The sequence below is a fragment of the Pongo abelii genome, chromosome 17, assembly GCF_028885655.2.
Source record: "Pongo abelii isolate AG06213 chromosome 17, NHGRI_mPonAbe1-v2.0_pri, whole genome shotgun sequence".
In the NCBI taxonomy this organism is placed as follows: Eukaryota; Metazoa; Chordata; class Mammalia; order Primates; family Hominidae; genus Pongo; species Pongo abelii.
In genome coordinates this window covers 85194750-85217847 of record NC_072002.2, presented here as the reverse complement: position 1 = coordinate 85217847, position 23098 = coordinate 85194750, and the positions used below count along the sequence as shown (strand labels likewise).

Sequence of the window (23098 nt, the reverse complement as noted above, 5' to 3'; positions counted from 1 at the left end):
AAACTTGCCTGAAGTCAAACAGCTAAAAGCAGAGACTTGAACCACGATTCTTTTGAATCTAAAGTCCATGCTTTTAAATACTTTAGCATTTTGCAAGGTGTAAAGAAAGTTTTAGAAAGAAAACAGTCATGATTTTTATTCTCAAAATCTATACATTTTCAACATTTGATAAACTCATCAGGATATAAATAAGAATAAGCAAGTTTTGCCCTTTTTACTTTATACTGGCAAAGTAAAAATATATATTCCAAGTTAATGGTTAAGTCCCATGTCTATTTTTTGCCACTTGGTGGTGATGGAGGAGAAAGAAGCAGGAAGGTATATATTTGGAAAACATTTAAAATGTTTTTATTCTGAGGAAAACTGTGTACTTATACTTTTTACTCAGTAAGTGCTTCTACTAGCTGGAACTATATATTAATTCATATACTAATAATATGAAATAAAGAAAGATCTGAACTTTGGCATCATAAAGTACATATGTTTATCTGTCTGGTAAGCTGAGAACAGTTTTAGACTTTAATGATTTTGCATTTAACCTTTCCTTAATTTGCTTTAGAAAGTCAGATTGATAATTATAAAGCTATATCTTGGTACATAAAAACTTCTAAATGTTCTCCTGCCCTTTTGTGGTAAATTATGGCATGATTTGTAACTGTTCAATATCATAAGAGATTTCTAAGAGAATTTGGTCCAGCTGTTTGAGTGAAAAAATTAATCTAGATCCTTCTAGTCTGGTAGTTTGCTTTACTTTGATTCATTAGAACTTAACCTTTGGGATGCGGGGCGGGAAAGTCTCGTGTGAATGTTCATCTCACACAGGATGATGGAAGTGGAATCTGTTATTCTGTCTCTCTAGAGAAAGGAGGTTGCTCTGGTGGGTGTGACTTTGGGAAGTTTTCTTGAGTTTAACGTGAGTACAAATAGAGTTTCTTTAGCAAATGTCAGTATGTTCATTTATTCCTTTAGTTGCTCCAGTCCAAGCTTAGCTTCCCAGGCAACTCCTGTGTGGGAAAATACTAATTTATGAGAAGGCTCACGCCTTCTAGTACTAAGTAGAAATTATTGGAATACGTTTTCTAAACCTTTCTGGTGCTTTGTCACATATTACGTGTAAAATGGATGGTCCCTAAATTCGAAAAATTATTTTATTCTATCTCACAGTACTTGTTAGATTATTGCTACTTTCAATATCTTTTCCAATTATAAATGTATTTGATTTGTTATATAGTAAAGTAGTATTGTGACTGGAACAGAAGCCTTCAGTGTGATTGTAAATTGTGATTTCTCTACAGTTCTAAGAACATTAGAAAAAAAGAGAAAACGTTGGAGCATGACTAACTAGAAAATTGAGCAATATGATATTCAGCTGATTATTTTAAAGTTAAGTAACTTCTTCTCCTTTACTTTTTTCTGTTTGTATTCTTAGGTAGCAGACAAGTGATAATAAGAGTCCTGGAATTGCTTGCAGAGGATATGACACTTATTGGTGAAGCAATTTCAACAGATATCTGGGATGACAGCAGCCTTTTTGGTATAGATATGGTAAGAATCAATGTTTTCTTTGGGATATAGGGAATAGTATTTTTTAAGATTTTGGTTCTTTTAAGCTGGTTTCATTGTCTCATTCGTGTTCAAAATCTTTTTTCTTTTTGACTCAATATGTCCCAGGCTTATTTTATAAATAGCCTGGAACAGGCCTATTTTTCCAAAGGTTCTGGTTACTTCTAATAGGGGAAGGATTATTAAGACCAAAACCAGGCCATCAGAGGTGGTTATAGCTACTGTGGTATCATTCTTTTCTTTCAGGAACAATTAGGAAATACGTATTTTTAAAGATCGTGAATTTATATTGCTATTTTTCTTATTTTAAATTCATATTTCTTATCCTTGCGCTTGCTTGTAGAAAGTCTTCGTTCCTAGCAGTATCAGCATAATTGCTTATTAGCTTTGACCTTAAACATACATAAGATAGTTTCAGAACAGCAATATTAACATTACTATGAACAACTCTAATGAAAAGTTCAAGATTTCCTGGCAGTTCTTTTTGACATAGACTAATCTCACTAAGGATATACAGTCAAAATACTATGCCTTAAGGCTACTGTTACAAATTCAGCATACAATTAGATTTGTTTTTGTTTGTTTTCACTATTGGGAATTGTTTTTTCTTCATAAAAATGTAGCTCAGAGATGCCTCCCTCCCGTCCAGTTACCTTTAAGATGTTTTCCTTATTGGTAGTCTTTCTGGCTATTTTTTCTATTTTTATTTTATTTTTGCAAATGTAAGCAACTAAGTATGTAGATTCTTATCCTCTCCCCATCCTGCATAAAAGGTGGTATGTTATATACACTGTTTTGCACCCTGTTTTTATAACTTAAAAATACGTCTTACATGCATAGAATAGTAGGTATGGGGATTATTCCCTATCTATCTATACGTGAGATTTTCTCATTCTTTTTTATAGGTAGCAAATGCTTCGTTGTGTATTTGTTAACCCAGTCTCTTGATGGATATTATTGTTAATATAAATTATGTACAATGAATAATGTGCTTATGCTATTTCATAAATGTGCAGGTGTGTCTCTAGGGTAGATTTATTTAAGTGGGCATGCTGTTTTTCTAAAAAACTTTTATTTAGCTTCAGCGGTACGTGTGCAGGTTTGTGATATAGGTAAACTGTGTGTCGTGGGGGTTTGGTGTACAGATTATTTTGTCATCCAGGTAATAAGCATAGCACCGATAGGTAATTTTTGTGATCCTTCTCCCACTCTCCACCCTCGAGTAATCCCTGGTGTCTGTTGTTCCCCTCTTTGTGTCCATGTGTTCTCATTGTTTAGCTCCCACTTATAAGTGAGAATATGTAGTATTTGGTTTTCTGTTTCTGGATTAGTTTGCATAGGATAATGGCCTCCAGCTCCATCCATGTTGCTGCAAAGGATATGATCTCATGCATTTTTATGGCAGCATAGTATTCATTGGTGTATATGTACCACATTTTCCTTAATCAGTCTGCCATTGATAGGCATTTAGGTTGATTCCATGTCTTTGCTATTGTGAATAGTGCAGCAGTGAACATACACATGCATGTGTCTTTATAGTAGACTGATCTCAAGTGATCTGCCTGCCTTGGTCTCTGAAAGTGCTAGAATTACAGGTGTGAGCCACCGCACCCGGCTGAGCCATGTTGTTTATGTAGCAGTACAGCAGTTCCTCGCTTGGCATCATAGATAGGTTTTCGGAAACTGTGACTTTAAGCAAACTGACTTATAACAAACCCAGTTATTTTTTCTCATCAGCATTTAGTGAAATGGCATGGAACTTGTAATGCTGTTTCATTAAAGTCAGTTTCCAAGAACGTGTTGACCATGTTAAGTGAAGGCTTGCTGTAGTTTATTCATTTTATTTCTGAGTAGTATTACATTGTGTGGACATACCACAATTTGTTTATCCATTCACCTGTTGGTGGACAATGGGGTTGTTTCTAGTTATTACAAATAACATTCCTATGGACATTCCAGTTATTCCACATCTTCAACATCTATTATGTTCAGTTTTTTTTTTTTTTTTTTTTTTCGGTGGGGAGAGGGCATTCTGGTAGATGTGCAATGGTATCTTACTGGGTTTTAATTTGCATTTCCCTAGTGATTGATGATTATGAGCATCTTTTGTAATTTTTAGAGAGCAAGTCTAGGTTTTTTTTAAAAAACACTTATTCTGAAGTATTTTATTCTTTTCAGTGCCATTGTGAATGAAAATTTTAAAAGTTTTTGGATTGTTCATTATTAGTATATAGAAATACAATTGATTTTTGTGTATTGATCGTCTATTTGGTGGCCTTGCTGAACTTACTAGTTCTGGTAGTTTTTTTTTTGTTTGTTTTGTTTTCTGGTAGATCCCTTAGGATTTTCTACCTATAAAATCTTGTTATCTGTGAATAAAAACAGTTTTAAGATCATCTTATCTGTGAATAAAGACAGTTTTATTTCTTTCTATTTACTCTGGATACCTTTAATTTTTTTAAATTTCCTAATTGCCCTGGCTAGAAGCGTTAGTATAATGTTGGATGGACGTGGTGAGAGCCTTCTTTGTGATTTAGAGGGAAGCATTCAGTCTGTCACCATTAAATATAATATTAGCTCCAGTACATTTGTATTTTGTAGATGCCTTTATAAAGTTGAGGAAGTTCCCTGTATTCTTAGTTTGTTGAAAGTTTCGATCATGAATGATTATTGTATTTTGCCAAATCTTTTGTCTCTATTGAGATGATCATTTACCTTTTTGAAGAGCAGAAATAATTAATTTTGATGAGGTTCAGTTTCTTAGTTTTTCTTTTATGGATCATGCTTTTGATATTTTATCTAAGAAATCTTTACCTAAAGTGGAATACAAAGAATGTTTCCTATGCTTTCTTTTAGAATTGTTACGTGTGTTTTAGGTTTTATATCTTTGATTAATTTTGAGTTGATTTTTATATACAGTACAAGGTAAGGAATGAACTTTTTTTTTAATGGGTATACAATTATTTTCTCAGCACTATTTGTTCAAATGACTATCCTTTCTTTCCTGAATTCCTTACCAACTAACTATATGTGGGTTTACTTCTGGAATCTGTTTGATCAGTTTTCTCTTATGATGCCAATACCCAACTGACTTAATTATTGTAGCTTATAGTGAAGGCTTATAGTGTAGCTATAGTGAAGCTTATTGTAAGTCTTGAAATAAGGTAGTATAAGTCCTTCAACTTTGTTCTTGTTTTTTTTTTCTTTTTTTTTTTGAGATGGAGTCCTCGCTCTGTCACCGAGGCTGGAGTGCAGTGGCGCCATCTCAGATCACTGTAAGCTCCACCTCCCGGGTTCACGCCATTCTCCTGCCTCAGCCTCCCAAGTAGCTGGGACTACAGGCGCCCGCCACCACACACACACACACACACACATACACACACGCACACACACACAACCTGCTGTGGTTTTGAATGGAATTGAGTTGAATTTGTAGATCAATTCAGGAAAAATTAACATCTTAATAGTATTGAATCTTCTGATCCATGAATACCATATATATGTCTTCACTTGTTTAGCTCTTTATTTTTATTTTTATTTTTATTTTTTTTGACGTGGAATCTCATTCTGTCACCCCGACTGGAGTGCAGTGGCATGATCTCGGCTCACTGCAACGTCTGCCTCCCGGGTTCAAGTGACTGTCACTACAGCTTCAGCCTCCCAAGTAGCTGAGATTACAGGCGTGTGCCACCATGCCCAGCTAATTTTTTTGTATTTTTAGTAGAGACAGGGTTTCACCATGTTTGCCAGGCTGGTCTCGAACTCCTGACCTCAGGTGATCCGCCTGCCTCGGCCTCCCAGAGTGCTTGGGACTACAGGCATGAGCCACTGTGCCCAGCCTTATTTAGCTCTTTAATTTGTCTCTGCATTGTTTTGAAGTTGTCAGTGTATAGGTCTTCTACATTTGAGTATTTCAGTTTTGGGTCTTGTCCACTGGCTGATTTTTCTCTTTATGGATCTTGATATGTGTAGTAATTTCTGATTGGATGCTGGACCTTTTCAATGTTACCATGCTGAATGTCTTGATTTTTTATTTTGCCCTTTTAGAAGCCCTTTGGGAGGGTTCTGAAGCCCTTTGGGAGGCCAGCATGGGAGCATTACTTGAAGCCAGGAGCTTGAGATGAACCTGGGCAACAAAGCAAGATCTTATCTCTTCAAAAATTAGTAACATTAGCTGAGCATGTAGGTGCATACCTATAGTCTCAGCTATTTGGAAAGCTGAGGCAGGAGGATCACTTGAACCCAGAAGTTTGAGGCTGACAGGTGGTTATGTTACTTGTAGAGCAGTTTCATTTTCTCAGGACTTTAAAAAATGTTGCTAGAATGGGTCTAAAATAGTGGTTTTCAACTGGGGGGTAATTTTGCTCCCCAGAGGATGTTTAGCAATGTCGGGAGCCATTTTTGATTGTCACACCTGGAGTGGTGCTACTGGCTTCTAGTAAATAGAAGCCATGACAGCTTACCACAACAAAGAATTTTTTAGCTCAAGATGTCAAAAAACCTTGAGGAAGTGTTGAGGTTGAGAAACCTGATCTAGAAGAACCTTTGCTTGGGGTTAAACTCTGCTCCTGAGATGTGATCCTTTGGGACCTCTATTGAATGTCCAAAGTGATTATTGATGACTGTCTACTCTGCCTGGTTGAAGATTGAGTTTTATTGTCTTGTGTGAGCCCTGGGAGTTGTTTAATTTAAATCTCAGTAATCATCTTTAGCCTGTATTTACAGAGTATCTACCTATAATCTAAGCCACCTAATCTCAGCATGGTCTGGATGGAAACTTGTTTAGGTCTCTGAAATTCTTCCTTTGCATAGCTCTCCCACAATTCCTAACCATGTCAGCTTCCACAAGCATCTTCATCTCCTAAAGTCATCGAGACTGTCAGACTCTTTGGATTTCTCTTGCCTGTGTTTGCTGTACAGTAATTGTTTTCAGGTATAGTAGGACTCTCATTGCTTATTTTCCTTCTCTCTGGCATCACAGTCCTGCAATGACACTATGCCACTTTCTAGTTGATTTCTGGGGAAGGAAGGAGATGTCCTTGTTCTTATTTCATGGCCAGAATTGGAAGTTTAACATAAAGTTTTTAATTATGTCATTTAAGCAACTGGCCTATCTGTGAGTTATTAGGTGCGTAAATGTACATTTATCTAGAGTGAAAGTTCTGGATCAACTTTAGAATAATCATTCAAAGTGTGGAGAGTTCAGGATACCTTGTTTTTTGCTGTTTGTATTTCAGTAGAGTAGATAATTTTAGAAAATATGGAATTAAATTTTGTTTTTTTTGCAAGAAGTGTTTTGATAAGTAATATTTTGCATGAGTAATCAACACGTGTATAGTAGTAGCCTTAAGAATGTTATATTACAATATAATATTTAAGAGATCTATGGAATGCCAGAGTATGTCTCCATGTAACTGGAAACCATATCTTTTTTAACATTTCAAAATATCATAAATCATTTGTCATTTAATATCTTTCATTTTGAAATTGTCATCTGATAACCTTGCCTTCCTTGAAGATTTGGCATTCTATCTCTTCTGTTAATGTGAATTCCTAATGTCTGGTCTTCCTTCCTCTCCCTTTCTTCCTTCCCCTCTCCCTCCCTCCCTTCCCTTTTGCTGCCTTGTCAGGGCAGTAGAATCAAAATTTATTAATCATAAAAATATATATTGACTGTTACATTTATCAGGTTTTTTTCTCTTTATGCTATTTTGATGTCGGTCTATATTTAATTAAACATTGTTACAGGCTGTCTGAAATCCTTGTGAATAGAGGTCTGAATATTAAAAAAAATAAATTACAGATATTTACATAATAACAATACCCATGTAAGAAAGAAACCCAAACTTTTATTTTTTTCATAACATGAACCTCTTAAAAAGAGAAAGAAATTGCGTGTTTTAAAATGGGTATATTTTCAAGTCTTTCCTTTTCCGATGATAGTTCTGAATCTTGGTTTTTCTTTAGTCCTTAAGGTTATCACACTATTTTGTAGTACTTTTAGGAGATTTTTCACATATTGAAGGTTTTCAACAAGTAAATTTTTCCTTTGAAGTGTGAGGAATGCTTTATCAGTTGTTTCTTAAATTAACTTAAATTTTCTTGGCCAGAACATTTATCTGTAAAAGTTAGTCATTCACTTTTAACTTTTGGCTGCTGGTACTTTATGATTCAATGAATTATTTTTACTTTAAAGGTTAATTCTGTTGTACAAGTGCCAGTTGGTATGTTAGAAATGCTAAATAAAACAGAAGTACTTTAAATTATATTTGATTTACTTTTACTTGTTTAAAAAGAATAAATGTGTCTTTTCTTTGGCTATATTTTAAAAGAAGCAAACAAGTAAAATTTCTTAATGTTCATACTTTTGCCAGTTTTCAAAAGAAAGACAGAAGCAGTATTTTTGTTGAGTCATTAAAGGAACAAAATAATAAATGTTGCTATCAATTTAGAAATTAAGTACCGGAGGATATATAATCAAATCTCTAGGTATTTCCACACAGTGCTAATATCAGTAGCATCAGTCGTGTCTGGAACCCTGTAACTCAGCATGGAAGGGAATTTCAGTTTCCCCCCTTAATTGAATATTTTTATATTACTCAAAGTGAATAAAAGAAAAAATATTTTCACCAAAATTAGTTATGCTGACCTAAAGTGTGTCATATGTCATTCCCCCTAGTCCTCCATCATCAAATCAGGTCTATTTTTTCCCTATTTACATGCTAAGTCAGGTTCAAGATCCAAGGAGAAAGTAGCTTTCACCTCCTGCCAGATAACCTAGACTCTTAGGTCTATATTCTGTTTCTTTTCCGCATTTCTTCTGTGTCATTCCTGTCATTGCAGTCATTGGAAAGCAGTCTTCTCATCTTTATGACTCATTGCTTCTAAATTCCCATCTGACTGGCTGTGGACTGGTAACTTCCACATCAAGGCATGCTGGTAGAATTGTAGCATGTTGGTAGGACTTCAAGAGGGGCTAAGAGGATTGTGAAAGAAACTAAAGATCTTTGTATCCATTAAGGGCTCATTAAGGATATTTGGACCAGATTGTGAATTGATAACTGGTATAGTGGGATCTCTGATTACATAGACCTTCCCTGCTGCTGCCACCATTCCAAAGACAGTTATTTTAACTCACATTTCTTGATTGCCTATTATTAATATATGCTAGGCACTTGGGATGTCAAATAAGATGTAGTGCTTTTTATGCCTGTGGGTGATAGATACTTTTAATATGACATTAGTAAAACAGAGATAAGCATACAGGAATAACACTTAAACTAAGATAGTTTAAATATAGCACTTACTATATGTCAGACACCAAGCACTATTTATGAAGTCATTTAAGTATCATGACCCTGCAAACTCCGTAACTGAGGCACAGTTTATTTTTCAGGGTCACTTGTGGTTTTGTATTTATAGCCATTATGTTCTATTGCCAATGGTGCTTTGAAAACACTATGAACTATGAACTTGGGATGTCAGTGAGGGCTTTTTTTTTTTTTTTTTTTTTTCTCTTCCCCATACTCAGTCTCACTCTGTTGCCCAGACTGAAGGGGAGTGGCGTGATCTTGACTCACTGCAACCTCTGCCTCCTGGATTCAAGCAATTCTCGTGCCTCACCCTCCCAAGTAGCTGGGATTACAGGCATGTACCACCACTCCTGGCTAATTTTTGTATTTTTAGCAGAGACTGGGTTTCGCCATGTTGGCCAGGCTGGCCTCAAACTCCTGGGCTCAAGTGATCCTCCTGCCTTGGCCTCCCAAAGTGCTGGGATTACAGGCATGAGACACCGTGCCCGGCCTCAGTGAGGGCTTTTTGTAGATCTGAATGAACTGAGTTTTAAATTATAAGTAGGATTTGGCCAAGCAAATAAAATAGCATTTTTTTTTTAATCTGGCGGAGAGTGACAATGAACCATGAGCCATGACAAAGAGGCATGGATAGTTCTGATCGGAGATAAAGGATAGGGCTGGTGGTAGATGGAACACAAGCACCTAGAGCGTGAAATATGAGGTGCAAATAGTGCAGAGAGACTGGTGGGATAAATGAGGGTCTGCCGGTAGGGGTCTTTTGACATGGTGCTCAGTAGTCCTGCCTTTCCTCTGAAGGCAGGATGAGATTGCCTTTAATCAGAGAAGTGCCTCATGAGACTGGCACGAGGAACTGTGACTGGCTGCAGTGTGGAAGGTCCATTGGAAGCATGTGAGGGGCAGAGCCTCCTGTAGTTTCTTCCTCCAGGTGCCTTGTAGAATCCACAACCCATTGTGTATTGCAGAGGTAGTGTATAAGTTGTGTTTACACTATAAAATCTGTTTTATTGGTAATATTTAAGACATTTTGCTAACCTGGTATTTCAGTTTTGTACCTTCTGTTGTAAAAACTATGAGTATCCTGTGAGGACTGGTCTTTCCCCCTCCCGTCAACTCCTTTAGGGTTGTTGCTTAAACATCTTTAGCCCAAAGAATTAAAAAATGTGGGCCAGTTACTATTGTTTTTCAATCCTTTCCTACAAAACAAAACAAAACAAAACAAAAAGCCATTTTTTTTTGATTAGAAGAAATGTTGGAAATAAAACTGTAAAACTCATTCTTAAAGTATTTGCTTTTTATGATATTTTGAGAAGTACTCAATTCGTCATTAGAATTAGCAAGATTATTTTAAACAATTTCACAAGTAAATAGACTTGAATAATAGAGATGTTGTTCTTGGTACTGTTTTCATGGAGAAATACTGTATGGAGGAATTAATTGCCTGTCAATATAATAAGACTGTCACTGTATTTCCAATTTGTTCTCTCTAGACCAGTAGTTATTTGTATGAGGATGTTTTACTTTTTCTGTTTTAATTTTTTAAGGATTGTTCTACTTTTGGTTTAAATATTTATTACTTTTTAGTTTTATTTCTTGGGGATCAGAGAAATATAGCCTTAAATATACATTGAAGTTTTCTTTGTGGTAAAGTATGTTTAAAGTTAATTTTTGTCAGTGTTTCTTGGAAACTTAAAGAGAAGTTATATTCTTTGCAGTGTTCAAAGTTTATGTCTATTAATTTTAATTACGTTCAAAAAGACTGAGTTAAAATCTATAAATTCATATCAATAACATGTTTTGTTGATGTCCTATGTTATTCAGATCACAGACTCATTTTTATTGAGTCTTTATTGTTAAACATGTCATCAGTAGAAAATTAATTTATTTTGCCCTAAATTATTCACCATTCATATTGCTTAGATTTTTTGTTTTAATTCTACTACTCATTGAACTTTTAACCTTTTATTCACAAAGATTTTTTTAAATTTTATTTTCTTTTTTTACTCGTAATCCCATGACAATTAAGGATTTATATATAAATTTTTAATTTTTGTTTTTTACTTCAATATGAAATTGTTTCATTTATGGGAAAATTTAAACTTTTTATAGTATAGTTATGCTTGGTCTACTCTCAAAAGTTTTTGCCTTATTTTGCTTATGTAGATTATTTTGTCTTCCTTTTACTTCTGCAGTGACATTGTTGTACAACTATTATCATTATCTATGCAACTTTTTCATCATCTCAAATGGAATCTCTTTACCCATTAAACAATAACCCCTCATTCTGCCTATCCCCAGCCCCTGGTACCTCATATAAGTGGAATCTATATTTGTCTTTTTGTATCTGGCTTATTTTACTTTTGTATTTGGCTTATTTTACTTTTGTATTTGGCTTATTTTATGTTTTAAAGGTTCACCCATGTTGTAGCATGTATCAGAATTTAATTCCTTTTGAATGCTCAACACCCTTTTCTTTTTTCTTTTTTTTTTTTTTGAGATAGAGTCTTGCTCTGTCGCCCACACTGGAGTGCAGTAGTGCGATCTTGGCTCACTGCAACCTCTGCCTCCCGGGTTCAAGTGATTCTCCTGCTTCAGCCTCCTGAGTAGCTGGGTTTACAGGCACGTCCAACCACGCCCAGCTAGTTTTTGTATTTTTGGTAGAGATGATGTTTCACCATGTTGGTCAGGCTGGTCTTGAACTCCTGACCTCATGATGTGCCTGCCTCGGCCTCTCAAAGTGCTGGGATTACAGGCATGAGCCATCGCACTGGCCTCCTTTTCTTGTACGTATATACAACATACCACGTTTTGTTTCTGCATTTACTGGTCAGTGGCCACTTTCATTGTTTCCACCTTTTGGCTGTTGTGAATAGTGCTGCTGTTAACCTGGGTATGTATACATCTCTTTTTGAGACTCTGCTTTCAATTCTTTTGGGTATATACCCAGAAGTGGAATAATTTGCGGGATCCTATGATAATTCTGTGTTTTTTTGAGGAACTGCCCATTGTATTTTCCACAGTGGCTGCACCATTTTACATTCCCACCAGCAATGCACAAGGGTTCAATTTTTTCCATATTCTTGCCAACGACTTGTGATTTTTGGGCCTCATACCTTTTAGTTGTTCCCTGTGTAGTCATCCTTGAATTGAAAAAATTCTGATATATTAGATGTTTGTTCTTAGTTTGCAGGTGTGTCTCATTCTTCTTTTTATATGTTTTCAATGGAAAATTGAAAGTTAAGTACTTCATTTTTTTTTTTCTTGCTTACTGAGGGTGTCCTTTTACCTGCTAGTTTATGGGGGCATGTCAGTATATCTGGGATATATTTTGTCTATATTGATGTGACTTACAAGTCAGTCTACTATGCATAGATTCTTCTTCATATTTAATATATATCTTTTAGTTTAAAAGATATTATTTCTCTTGAAGTAGTAAATTATTTAAATTTATGATGGCGTAACATTTTCCACTTGAAACCTTATTATCTAAAGAGAGTTTATAAAATTTGATATTTAATTGCTTTTTAATTATTTGACTTTCCTTGATTTGTTTCTTTAGAAATGTTGGTATCAATTTGAGGACAGGGATCATCATGTCTCTTGTACTAATGCATTTTTTTTCATTATGCCTGCCACTGTGTTAGGCGTATAGTAAGCATACGAAATACTTGACGAGGGGTTTATGTGTTAATGTTCCAAATTGGAACAATTAAGCACTAGAAACTAGGAGGAATTTATGGTTCATTTACCTTTTGTATTTTATTGTTCGTATTTATTCATTGTTAAGATTCATCATATTAAATATTTAAAGATTATTGTATTTTTAAAATGTAGGTTTGTTTATCATTGTTTATCATTGTTTATCGTGTAGGTTTGTTTGTCATTCTTTTGTGCTTTTTAAATTATGTCAGCAGGTATTGGTAATTCTCAGAGAGAGGAGTAAATTCCGTTTTGATTTGTTTTCCTATTAATGATAATGATAATATTTTAAACTGTTCTCCATGGCTTTTGTACACTGGCCCCTAAAATTGGTTGTTTTCTTCTGTTTCATGTCGTGTAAATGTTTTCAGAAAGAGAAACTACTCCTGGTGTTGGGAGCCCTTGGAGAAACCATGTGCTACCATAAAAGTAGTGTCAGTTTAGAGCGACCAGAGGTGATGCTCGTGCACCACAGAATGGCCTTTCTCAGCACTTCCCTGTTTGCAGTTCGACTGCTACAAACGCTTCTCCCTGTTGAAAAGGTGAGGCAGGTAGTGCTGCTCATTTGTACTCTACTGACTATTATAAATAAATGCTCTGTTGTAAATTTCTTCTGCTCTTTTCATGGTGTGTAGGTATTGTGCTTTAGGCCATTTTCAAAATAAGTGTAACAGATTATATGGGAAATGTAGAAATTGAGAAATGGCTAATTTTGAACAATTTTGACAAATCATTTGATGGGAAATTGTTTTTTAATCTTGCTGTTGTTTTTATTGCATATGTTTTATTGCAGTCTGTACGTTTGTTTGTTTATTCCTTGTTCATTCAGTGAATAATTTATTGATTGCCTGCAGTGGGCTAGCAGTATTACTTGCTGGATGTAAAACTGAATAGGTTAGAATTAGTCCCTGGCCTCATAGAACTTAGTTTTGTAAAAGACAAGACTTGGCTGTTATCTATAGGTATACACATGCGTATACATATACATATACATATACATATACATGTATATGTACATGTTTGAATTCTTTGGTTTCATTTCTTTAATAACTTTGGGATCACTTGAGGGAAGAGATTATGTCTTCTATACGAATACATTTTTCCATACATATATACATATATAATTGGTGCACTTGTATCTTTTAATTGATTGGAGGGCATTGAAAGCTTACTGATCTTATCTCTGCAGTATGTTTCTTGTTTCTTATCATTAATATCAAGAGTAGCCTTTCCTTCTCTTCAGCTAGCTACGTGTTGTCAGAGTTCTTTACTTATTCACTATTTCCCAGGTTCCTTGACACACAGAATACAAACAATAGTTTCCATTGCTGCTCCAGAAATTATTTTGTAGTTAGCATATCTTAATGTCATGGAACCTTTTCTTTTTCTTGTTTTATCTATTCAAAATAGTGTTAGCAGTGCTTTAGTTTCTAAGTGTTGATCAAGTTGGTTTCTGAGGACTGTCCTGTTTCTTGTATGTGTTGTACGTTATGTATATTGCTGGTGTGTTGCATATTTTAGCAACTTAAGGGATTTTTTTTTTTTTTTGGTCACATGCGTTTCTCTTGAAGGTATCCCACTATTTCCTTTCTGCCAGCAACTTAATTGCTTAATATTTTTATTTTAGCACCTGATCTAAAGAATTTCAGAAGATATCTTTGGTAGGATTAAATATCCTGGTTTTTATTTGATTCATCTAGTTAATATTTGGTAACTTGTTTTATGTCTAAACCATATTTATAGTTTGAGTTATGTAATACATGATTTCATACCTTAGTATGTCTTTTGAAAGTTTTTTTTTTAATTAACATGTTGCTTTAGGTGTCTTTCACAAAGCTGCTTTTCTGCCCATGATAGCAATAAACTATTTTCTGTGCTAGTCTTTATTCTTGTACTTTTCTTTTTCCTGCTTTTCTGTTTTACCTAGCCCTTTCTTTTCTTAAGCTTTGGTGTTTTCAGTTTTTAACTTTTATTCAGAAAATAAGATGTTTATTTAAAAAACATTTTGATGTACAAAGAAGAATAAAAATTCATTTATAATTTCCAGTTAGTTTTGAGGCTTTTTTCTTTTCTGCTTTAAGTCCAATTGACAGCATCTATAAAAGTTATTTATTCTTTTTTTTTTTTTGGTTTGGTTTTTGTTTTTGAGACGGAGTCTCACTCTGTCACCCAGGCTGGAGTGCAGTGGCACTTTCTTGGCTCACTGCAACCTCCACCTCCCAGGTTCAAGTGATTCTCCTTCCTCAGACTCCCAAGTAGCTGGGATTATAGGTGTGAGCCACCACACCCAGCTAATTATTTATTTTTTTTAGTAGAGATGGGATTTCGCCATGTTGGCCAGGCTGATCTTGAACTCCTGACCTCAGGTGATCTGCCCACCTCGGCCTCCCAAAGTGCTGGGAGTACTGGCCTGAGCCACTGCACCTGGCCTGTTTATTCTTTTTTTTTTTTTTTTTTACCATTTCTTATTATCTAACATACATTTTCCGTTTAATTAAACACTTCATAAATTTTAATGGGTACTAATATTTTACCAGCAAGATGTTCTATGATTTCCACAAGGATTCCAGAAATTAAGCTTTTAGGTTTCTTTTTTTTCTTTTTTTGGTATTTTGATAAATAACACTATGCTGAATTGCTAGTTACACATGTTTACTCATATTTTGGATTCTTACTTTCCTAATGGCATTGCTAGTTCAAAGGCTGAATGCTTAAACATGTTTTTATTATAAGCATAATTTAAAAATATTATAGTTTCACAAGTTTTATTGTTTTTAACTAAAGAATGGATAAAAAGAGTAGTACACGGAAAAGAGAATTGTGAGAATATATGGCAGGGAAATTATTAAAAAGAAGCACTTTTTGAAAGTGCCTAAGGCCGGTGTCTCTTCTGTGTGTTTGCTAATTACAGTTTCTGAAATTGTGCACTGTTAGTTTAATCAGAACACTTAAATTTTTAAATGATTTTTAAAATGCTATCAGGAAAAAAACATTAATTCTGTAAAGGCTTTTTTTTTTTGAAAACTTTCATATACATTCAGAAAAGTACATAGTTCAGTGCTTTTTCTACTAAGTGAACGTATCTGTCTTTAAAAAGTGACCACCCCCATAACAGAAAATAGAATGTTACCAGCATTCCAAAGGCCCCTTCCCATCTGTTACCTCTCCCTCCTTCTCCAAACCACACTCCTTTCTGACTTCAGTCACTATAGATCAATTGGCCTGTTTTGAATGTTGTTTAAATGAAATTATAAAGTATGTACTCTCTCAACTCCTTTTTGAGGTTCATAACTATTGTTGCCTATAGCATTAATTTGTTAACTTTTATTACAAAATATTCCATTGTATGAAGTCTGTTAAAAGTGATTTTAATATGTGTAAATATTTCTTTAAAATCTTCTCACCAACTGTATTTTTAAATGTGAGGTTATCTCTGAATTTGAATGTTAGTGATAAAAATATCTCAGATCATTCAGACATCAGTGTTTCGTGGTGTACTTATTACAAAAACAAAGGAGTGGCACACTAAATGCAGGTACGGGAGAAATTATGAAAACTAGAAAACTATTCCTTATGCCTCTTTGTTGCCCTTAGTTATTAAACATTTGCAGCTTTGTTTCCTAGAATTCTGTAAAGCATATAGTCCAAACTCTATTTTCTTTTCTTTTTTTTTTTTTTGAGATGGAGTCTTGCTCTGTCACCAGGCTGGCGTTCAGTGGCGTGATCTCCGCTCACTGCATCCTCCGCCTCCTGGGTTCAAGCCATTCTCCTGCCTCAGCCTCCCGAGTAGCTGGGATTGCAGGTGTCCCCCACCATGCCTGGCTAATTTTTGTATTTTTAGTAGAGATGGGGTTTCACCATGTTAGCCAGGATGGTCTCGATCTCTTGACCTCTTGTTTTGCCTGTCTTGGCCTCCCAATGTGCTGGGATTATAGGCATGAGCCACCGTGCCTGGCCCAAACTCCATTTTCTAAGTATCACTTATATACGCAATGTATTATCAGGTGGTCCAGGAAAACAGGTAAAACACTGCATTTTAAATATAGTATTTTGCTTTAAGGAAAATGACATCACTTGTGTTACTTTTAATTTTTAACTTGTATTCACTAGTCATTATGTTTCTGAAGTCCTTTTCTGTTTTGAAGAGTGACAATTTTTCAAGGCATAAGCATCAAGAATGGAAGAATTCCAATCTCTTAAGACAGGAATTGAATTTAAAATATGGGTGTCTTCCTTAATATTATATAAATGAAAAATTAGTGGTGCTACAATTGCTTGCTATTAAGTATTGCAAATGATCAATCTATCTATGGGTCAAAGTATTGATGGAAAACTTATCCTATCAGTTGCATCATGTAGTTTATTTTTGATTGTATTTTTTCATCTATGTGCTTATTTGGACAGGAACCAAAATAGAAATCAGTAATTTATTTTCCTTAGTGTCAGAATAATGTAAAGTTAATTTTCCATGCTTTTTTTTTTTAAAGGTAGTTATTGTTTTATTGTTTCCGTTTTTAAAAACAAATCAATTATCTAATTTTTGGTAGTTATTTTAAATATATAACTTGGAACTTTATTAAAACAATTTTGATCATTGTGGGAGATTGTAATTAAGGTATTTGTTTTCAGATGATTATATTTGTTTTGATTAATTGACTAAGTACTTTAAAATGAGATCCAAACAAAAATGCTATTTCGTTGCTGTTAAATTTCTTCTTTGGTTTATGTAAATGTAAGGTTATGCTGCCCTCTGTCTGTTGCTAGCCCACTAACAACTGAAGTAGAATTTGCACTCTGAAACTTTTTGCCTTTAAAGTGGTTTTTTTGAGTTGCCACTGACCAAGTAGGTAATTTGGATGTTGGAAAATAAATATGAATCTATGTAGAGATTTCCTAAGTTTAACAAAATGTCCTCTGAGGCCTGTTTTGAAACTGATATTTGTTGATTTTAAATGATTTTGGAGAATACTCATGTATAGGTTAAAATGATACGTTGGTAATCTTGTGAAAAATATTGTGGTTGAGTAAACTAAATTGGTAAAACAAATGAAGGTAATTTCATTTGGGGAAACATCTGGGAAGTAAGAGCTAAAAGTACTAGCCCTGTTCTGGAAGCAGAAGCACAGAGCATCCTAGGAACTGCTGTTACTCTTTCTTAGCTAGTGATGCTCACCAAGGCTAAGGAAGAATTTGTAACACAAGGTCTTTAGCTTTTCAGGGAGGTATATAAAGAGATCTAATAACCTGGTGAAGCCAGTTGAGTGACTGAGAGCAGTGCTTTTCAAAGGGTAATGTTCAAACAGATCACTTAGAGGTATTGTTAATCACATCTTGCATATTCTGATTCATCAGGTAAAGGGTTGGGCCTGAGAGCTGGCATTTCTAACAGACTCAGAATTATGCCATGGCTGCTGAGTGGCTAGGTTTAGAGGAAACATTTATAGCCCCTCCTCCCAATGCACATGAGATGATGTTGCTGATTATTTTTTATCTAATGGGGTGATGGATTTGCACTGAAACATCTTCACTTTTAATTCTGATGGCATGTGACTAATGCTTATATATGCAGGACAGCTATCTTAGATTAGGGGCGTAAATTGTGATTAGTCCATTGGGCCATGTAAAGATTAGCTAATGATATTAGCATGGGGCTTTGAGTTGTTGAGATAGCAAGAGTTTCAAATACAAGTATGCAGGGTGAAACATTGGAATTCCTTTGTGGTGAAGCGAGAAAAGGAAATTAATATTTATTGAGTGCTATATGCCATATGCTCTGCTTAATGCTTGTTTAATTCTCACAGCAGCTGTTATTTTTCTGACTAGAGTCAGAGAGAACTCTCTTAAACTAGAACACAGTGCGTTTAGAGTTAGATCCATTAGGATTTACTCTCTTAGCACAGTGTAAATCGCCTTTGCTAATTTCTCTTTATCTTCCTAACTCTTCAGGAGTGGAACCCCAGGACTGACGGTAGCTGTCATGAAGTACATCCCATTTGTGATTGTTAAATGCCATCTATTTGTTGATGCCTGCCAAATTTATACTTCCAGACCAGACATATAACCTGAACTCTGAACTTACCTATATCCGGTGTCCTTTTTGATGTCTTCACTTGGATGACAATAAATGTCTCCAGCTGAACATGTCCCAAATTTCATTCTCTGTTTCCCCTTCCAAATATGTTCTTCCTATAGTCTTGCCTGTCTCAGTAAATGGCAATTTTGTTGTTCAAGTTGATCGTTGATGAGGCAAAAACCTTAGAGTCAGCCTTGATTCCTTTCTTTTGCTCATATGTAGATCTAATCCCTGAGCAAAATTTGTCATTTCTGCCTTGAATACCTATACGGAATCTGAAATACCTGAGTTAAGCCCACCATTCTGTCCTGCCTGGATTACTGCAGTAAAGTCCTCTGTCTCTTAGCTTCCACTTTTGCACTTTACCATCAGTTCTCTACAGACCAATTTTGATACTTGTTTAAAATGTTCCAGTGGCTTTCAGCAGAGGACAATTCCTTATGATGACCCAAAGCCTTAACTCATCTGGCCCACCACTCCTTTCTTACTCCATCCCTCAGAACCAGCTACACTGGCTTTCTTGCTACCGAATAATAGTTTTTGTAATTGCTCTTCCCTCTTCTATAAATGCTTTCCCTCAGATAGCCACATGGCTCCTGACCCTTCCAGGGTTCTACTTAAATGTCACCTTATTAGCGAGGCCTTCCTCTACTACTTTGGAGAAAAAGGCCTCTACTACTTTGGAGAAGTAGCATTTCCCTGCCTCCACTCCCCATTACTTCTCTGTTCCTCTTCATCTTTCCTATCCTGTTTTAAAACACTTTTTAGCCACACCTAACATCTTAGGAAGTATATCGATTTACACTCTACTTTCTTCAGTGGGATGTGAGCTTCATGCGGGCAGAGGTTTTATTTTGCTCTCTGCTGGGTTCCCAGGACTGGAGAGGTACCTGGCATATAGTAGAGGAACACAGTAAGGCCCAATTAATATTCGCTGAGTGAGTGAATAATAGGTGAGCAGATAATTGAGTTTCTCTTTTTCCTCCCCCGCCCACAAAAAAAAGCATAGTTCTTCACAGAATAATGACGTTTCTCTTTACTTTCTAATAGCTGCTGTTTTACTAATCTGGAGGTTTGTCATGTCTGTGTAATCTAAAATTTTGATTTCTGTAATTTCTGATCTTCATTTAACAACTATATTCATTGAAAGGTATTGTTGTTTAGCTGATTAAGCTCTTAGACTTTCAGGTAGTTAATGATTATCCTTGAAATAGGTTATCCATGAAATACATCATGACCAAACCTACTGTTGTAGAGGCAGCATTTCAGCCGTAATAGTGAGCCTTGTCAAGAGATTTTCTCTGAACATCAAATTTTTAGTCCTTTTTTTTCCTTTAATTGATATTTAGAATCCTGTCACAAAACTAGAACCATTTTTTTTAAAAACCATAGTTCTTTCAGTTTTAAATCTATTGATTTAAGGTTATAATGTGTATAATATTTCATTTGGGCATATTGATTTTATACTAATTAAGGGGCTATCTTCTGTATTTTAGAACTATTTAAAATATTATATTGAATTTCCACTACCCCTCTAAAAGACAAAACCAAAGAAAAAAATTTGTTTCTGTTCAAATCAATCTATAGCTATACTTGATTTCGTGTTATTAATATGTCATTAATAAGCTCTGTCATGTTCAGCTATGGGATGGGGAAGGGTTCTTGTCTTCAGTTTATCGGGTTATTGTGGAGATTTGTGTACATGTACAGAAAATACTTAGAGAAAAAGGCCTCATGCCTTAGTTCAATAGCAGAGGTATATACAAGGTGCAGGGCTCAGGGAGAGAAGAAGTTGGTTTGGGGAAGAAGAAAGCAGTTAGTATCCTAGGCTTTGAGAAAGAGTTGATATTTGGACTTGAGACATTTTGTATTGAACAAAGACATAGAGGTAGAGGTAGATGATGTGTTGGGAAATGGGATTTTCTTTGGAAAAAGCTTCAGTTTTTTGACAAAGAATTGCTAAAAAGGAAGTTGGATTAGATTAAGACTATAGCCCACTATGTTTCTCTAAAATAAGTTTTTTTTTAAACAAAGTTTTAATTTTTTTGTTTTTTTAATTCATCAAGGCAAGCGAGTTTTTACCAGAGCCTATGTCAACAGCATTATTTCTCCTTTCTTTGGACATGCCTATTTCTTTGGAATATCCAAATATTCATGAAGCTGTTGTGGCCTATTTGGAACAGCTGAGTTCTGAAAACTACAGTATTTATAAACGAACTGCAGAGGCCGCTTATTCAATTGAATGCACCTGTAACTTCCTGTCTGATATTGGGAAAGAGGTAAAAAGCTTTTTTAATATCTCTTTTAAATCCCTTTGACATATTTTGAAAATTTAATCTATACTTTTCAAATTGATGGACATATAATTGAATTGTCACAGGTGGGATACATTATTCCTGAGTGGGTCAATTATAAATAACCTGTTATTTAACAGGTTAAAGTAAGGATATGATTTGTATAGAAGTAAAACAAAGACTTTAATTAATGGTGTATATTCCTAATATCAGTGATTTACAAAAAAGCAGTGGTTATTACAAATGTCTTAATATTTAATAATGAGTACCTCTATGAAGTGACTTACTGATATGAACTGAATGACAGTTGATGTAACCAAAATTATAAGGGCTATTTTAGTGCTTACTTGTAGACATATTTTTGCCTCAATATTTTATAGATAGTTATTACATATATATAAAGCCTGATTTTTGAAATATATTAAGTACAGTCATGAACTACATTGTTTATAATGTATTAGGATGACTTTGTGGCAGTGTTACAGCAATAATTATGTGTCAGTATTTATCCCTTTTAAAAATACTACTAGAATATTAGTATGTTATCAATGAAAGGGTTAATGGGTCTTAGAGACAGACATTAATACAAGAGTTGTTTATTGTTTGAAAATAAGGACATGGATTCTGAAGATCTTGAGGAATTAGGGATAAAATTCTTACTCATTTTGGCGCCTACAGTAGAATCTATCTGAACCTATTTATTTTCTTGAAAAAAAATTTTTTTTTTGACAGCCTCCTCTGTTGCCTAGGCTACAGCCTTGATCTCTTGGGCTCCAGCAATCCATCTGCCTCAGCCTCCCAAGCAACTAGTACTATATGCACATGCTACCACACCTGGCTGATTTTTAAATTGTTTTGTAGAGATGAGGTCTCACTGTGTTGCCCAGGCTGGTCTTGAACTCCTGGCCTCAAGCCGTCCTCCCACCTTGGCCTCCAAAATGCTAGGATTAAAGGTGTTAGCCACCGTGCCTGGCCTTGAACTTGATGTTTATAATTTTTCTTATTTACCACGATAGTTTTTTTTTCCTTTCCTTTTGCCACATGTTAGTACCACTGTCTTCTTGTTTTCTCTGTGATAGAATTTTGAATTGTGTCTTTAAGTTGAAGTATTTCTGTGGCTTGTTTTTTTTTGAGACGGAATCTCACTCTGTCTCCCAGGCTGGAGTGCAGTGGTGTAGTCTTGGCTCACTGCAAGCTCCACCTCCCGCCTTAGTGTCTCAAGTAGCTGGGATTACAGGATCGTGCCACCATAACCAGCTAATTTTTTGTATTTTTTGTAGAGAAGGGGTTTTGCTATGTTTCCGAGGCTAGTCTTGAACTCCTGACTTCAAGTGATCTGCCCGCCTCGGCCTCCTGACGTGTTGGAATTACAGGCGTGAGCCACTGGGTCTGGCCTCTGTGGCATTTTGCATGGTCAGTTAATCACAGGTGTTCAATGTCCTGTATGTTCCTAGTGGTCAGGCTGCTACAAGAGGCAGGTTTATAATAAAATAAATACATTAGCCCTACTTTTATTAGGGGAGGTAGAGCTACAAAGAAGTAATCAAAGAATCAGGCAACTTGATTGTAACTTTAAGCTTACTCAGAGTTAAATAATAGAAAGCCTCATGTGGCATTTAGCTAGGGAATTTTCCTACATTTCTCCACCCAGGCTGACATTTTTAGGTTGCTTGATGAGAAAGTGGACTTAAACAAATGTAAACAGTCTCATGGTCTCTGAATGGTCTAATTTCTTGAAGCTGCTTAGTTAGCTGTTGAGAATATCATTGCATATGAACTTGACATTTATTGTTCCATTCTGCTTCTTTTTTAGGGAGAGAAGAATCTCTTAGAATTAGTGGAGCTGGCAGACCAAGCCTTGCGTAGCTTTTCCTATCATCAGCATTTCCCCCTAATAAAGGAAATCATCAGCATTTGTTCAAAGATGTAATATTTTCTTTCTTATTGTGATTACATTATTATTGGACACTTAGGGTGTGTGTAAACTTAGAAACAGTGAAAGTGAAACTGACCTTATATCTTTGTTATTTTTTAGTTTAATTGCTTTTATATGTGTCTGACTTTTAAAGGGTATATGTATGGCTGCATTAGGATACTTAACTGCTATATTCAAGATTAAACTTCAAAAATGTCATGCCTACAATCAAAATGAATAA

The 23098-nt window shown here is 35.2% G+C and overlaps 1 protein-coding gene across 5 annotated transcripts in view; it reads left to right on the top strand.

The window, feature by feature from the left end:
• The window catches only part of RTTN (rotatin), a 204391-nt gene that overhangs the window by 15997 nt on the left and 165296 nt on the right, over nucleotides 1-23098 (top strand). For 4 of the 5 annotated variants that reach the window (XR_008516017.2, XM_054538073.2, XM_054538074.2 and 1 more), the window contains 4 exons: nucleotides 1430-1545; nucleotides 12947-13126; nucleotides 20715-20927; nucleotides 22756-22868. Coding sequence is in view for 4 of the 5 variants with exons in the window: in XM_054538073.2 (XP_054394048.2) it covers nucleotides 1430-1545; nucleotides 12947-13126; nucleotides 20715-20927; nucleotides 22756-22868 (622 nt within the window). In the remaining variant the exon portion in view is untranslated. The remainder of the gene's footprint in view (nucleotides 1-1429; nucleotides 1546-12946; nucleotides 13127-20714; nucleotides 20928-22755; nucleotides 22869-23098) is intronic. The other variant, XM_024236082.3, reaches the window with a different exon arrangement.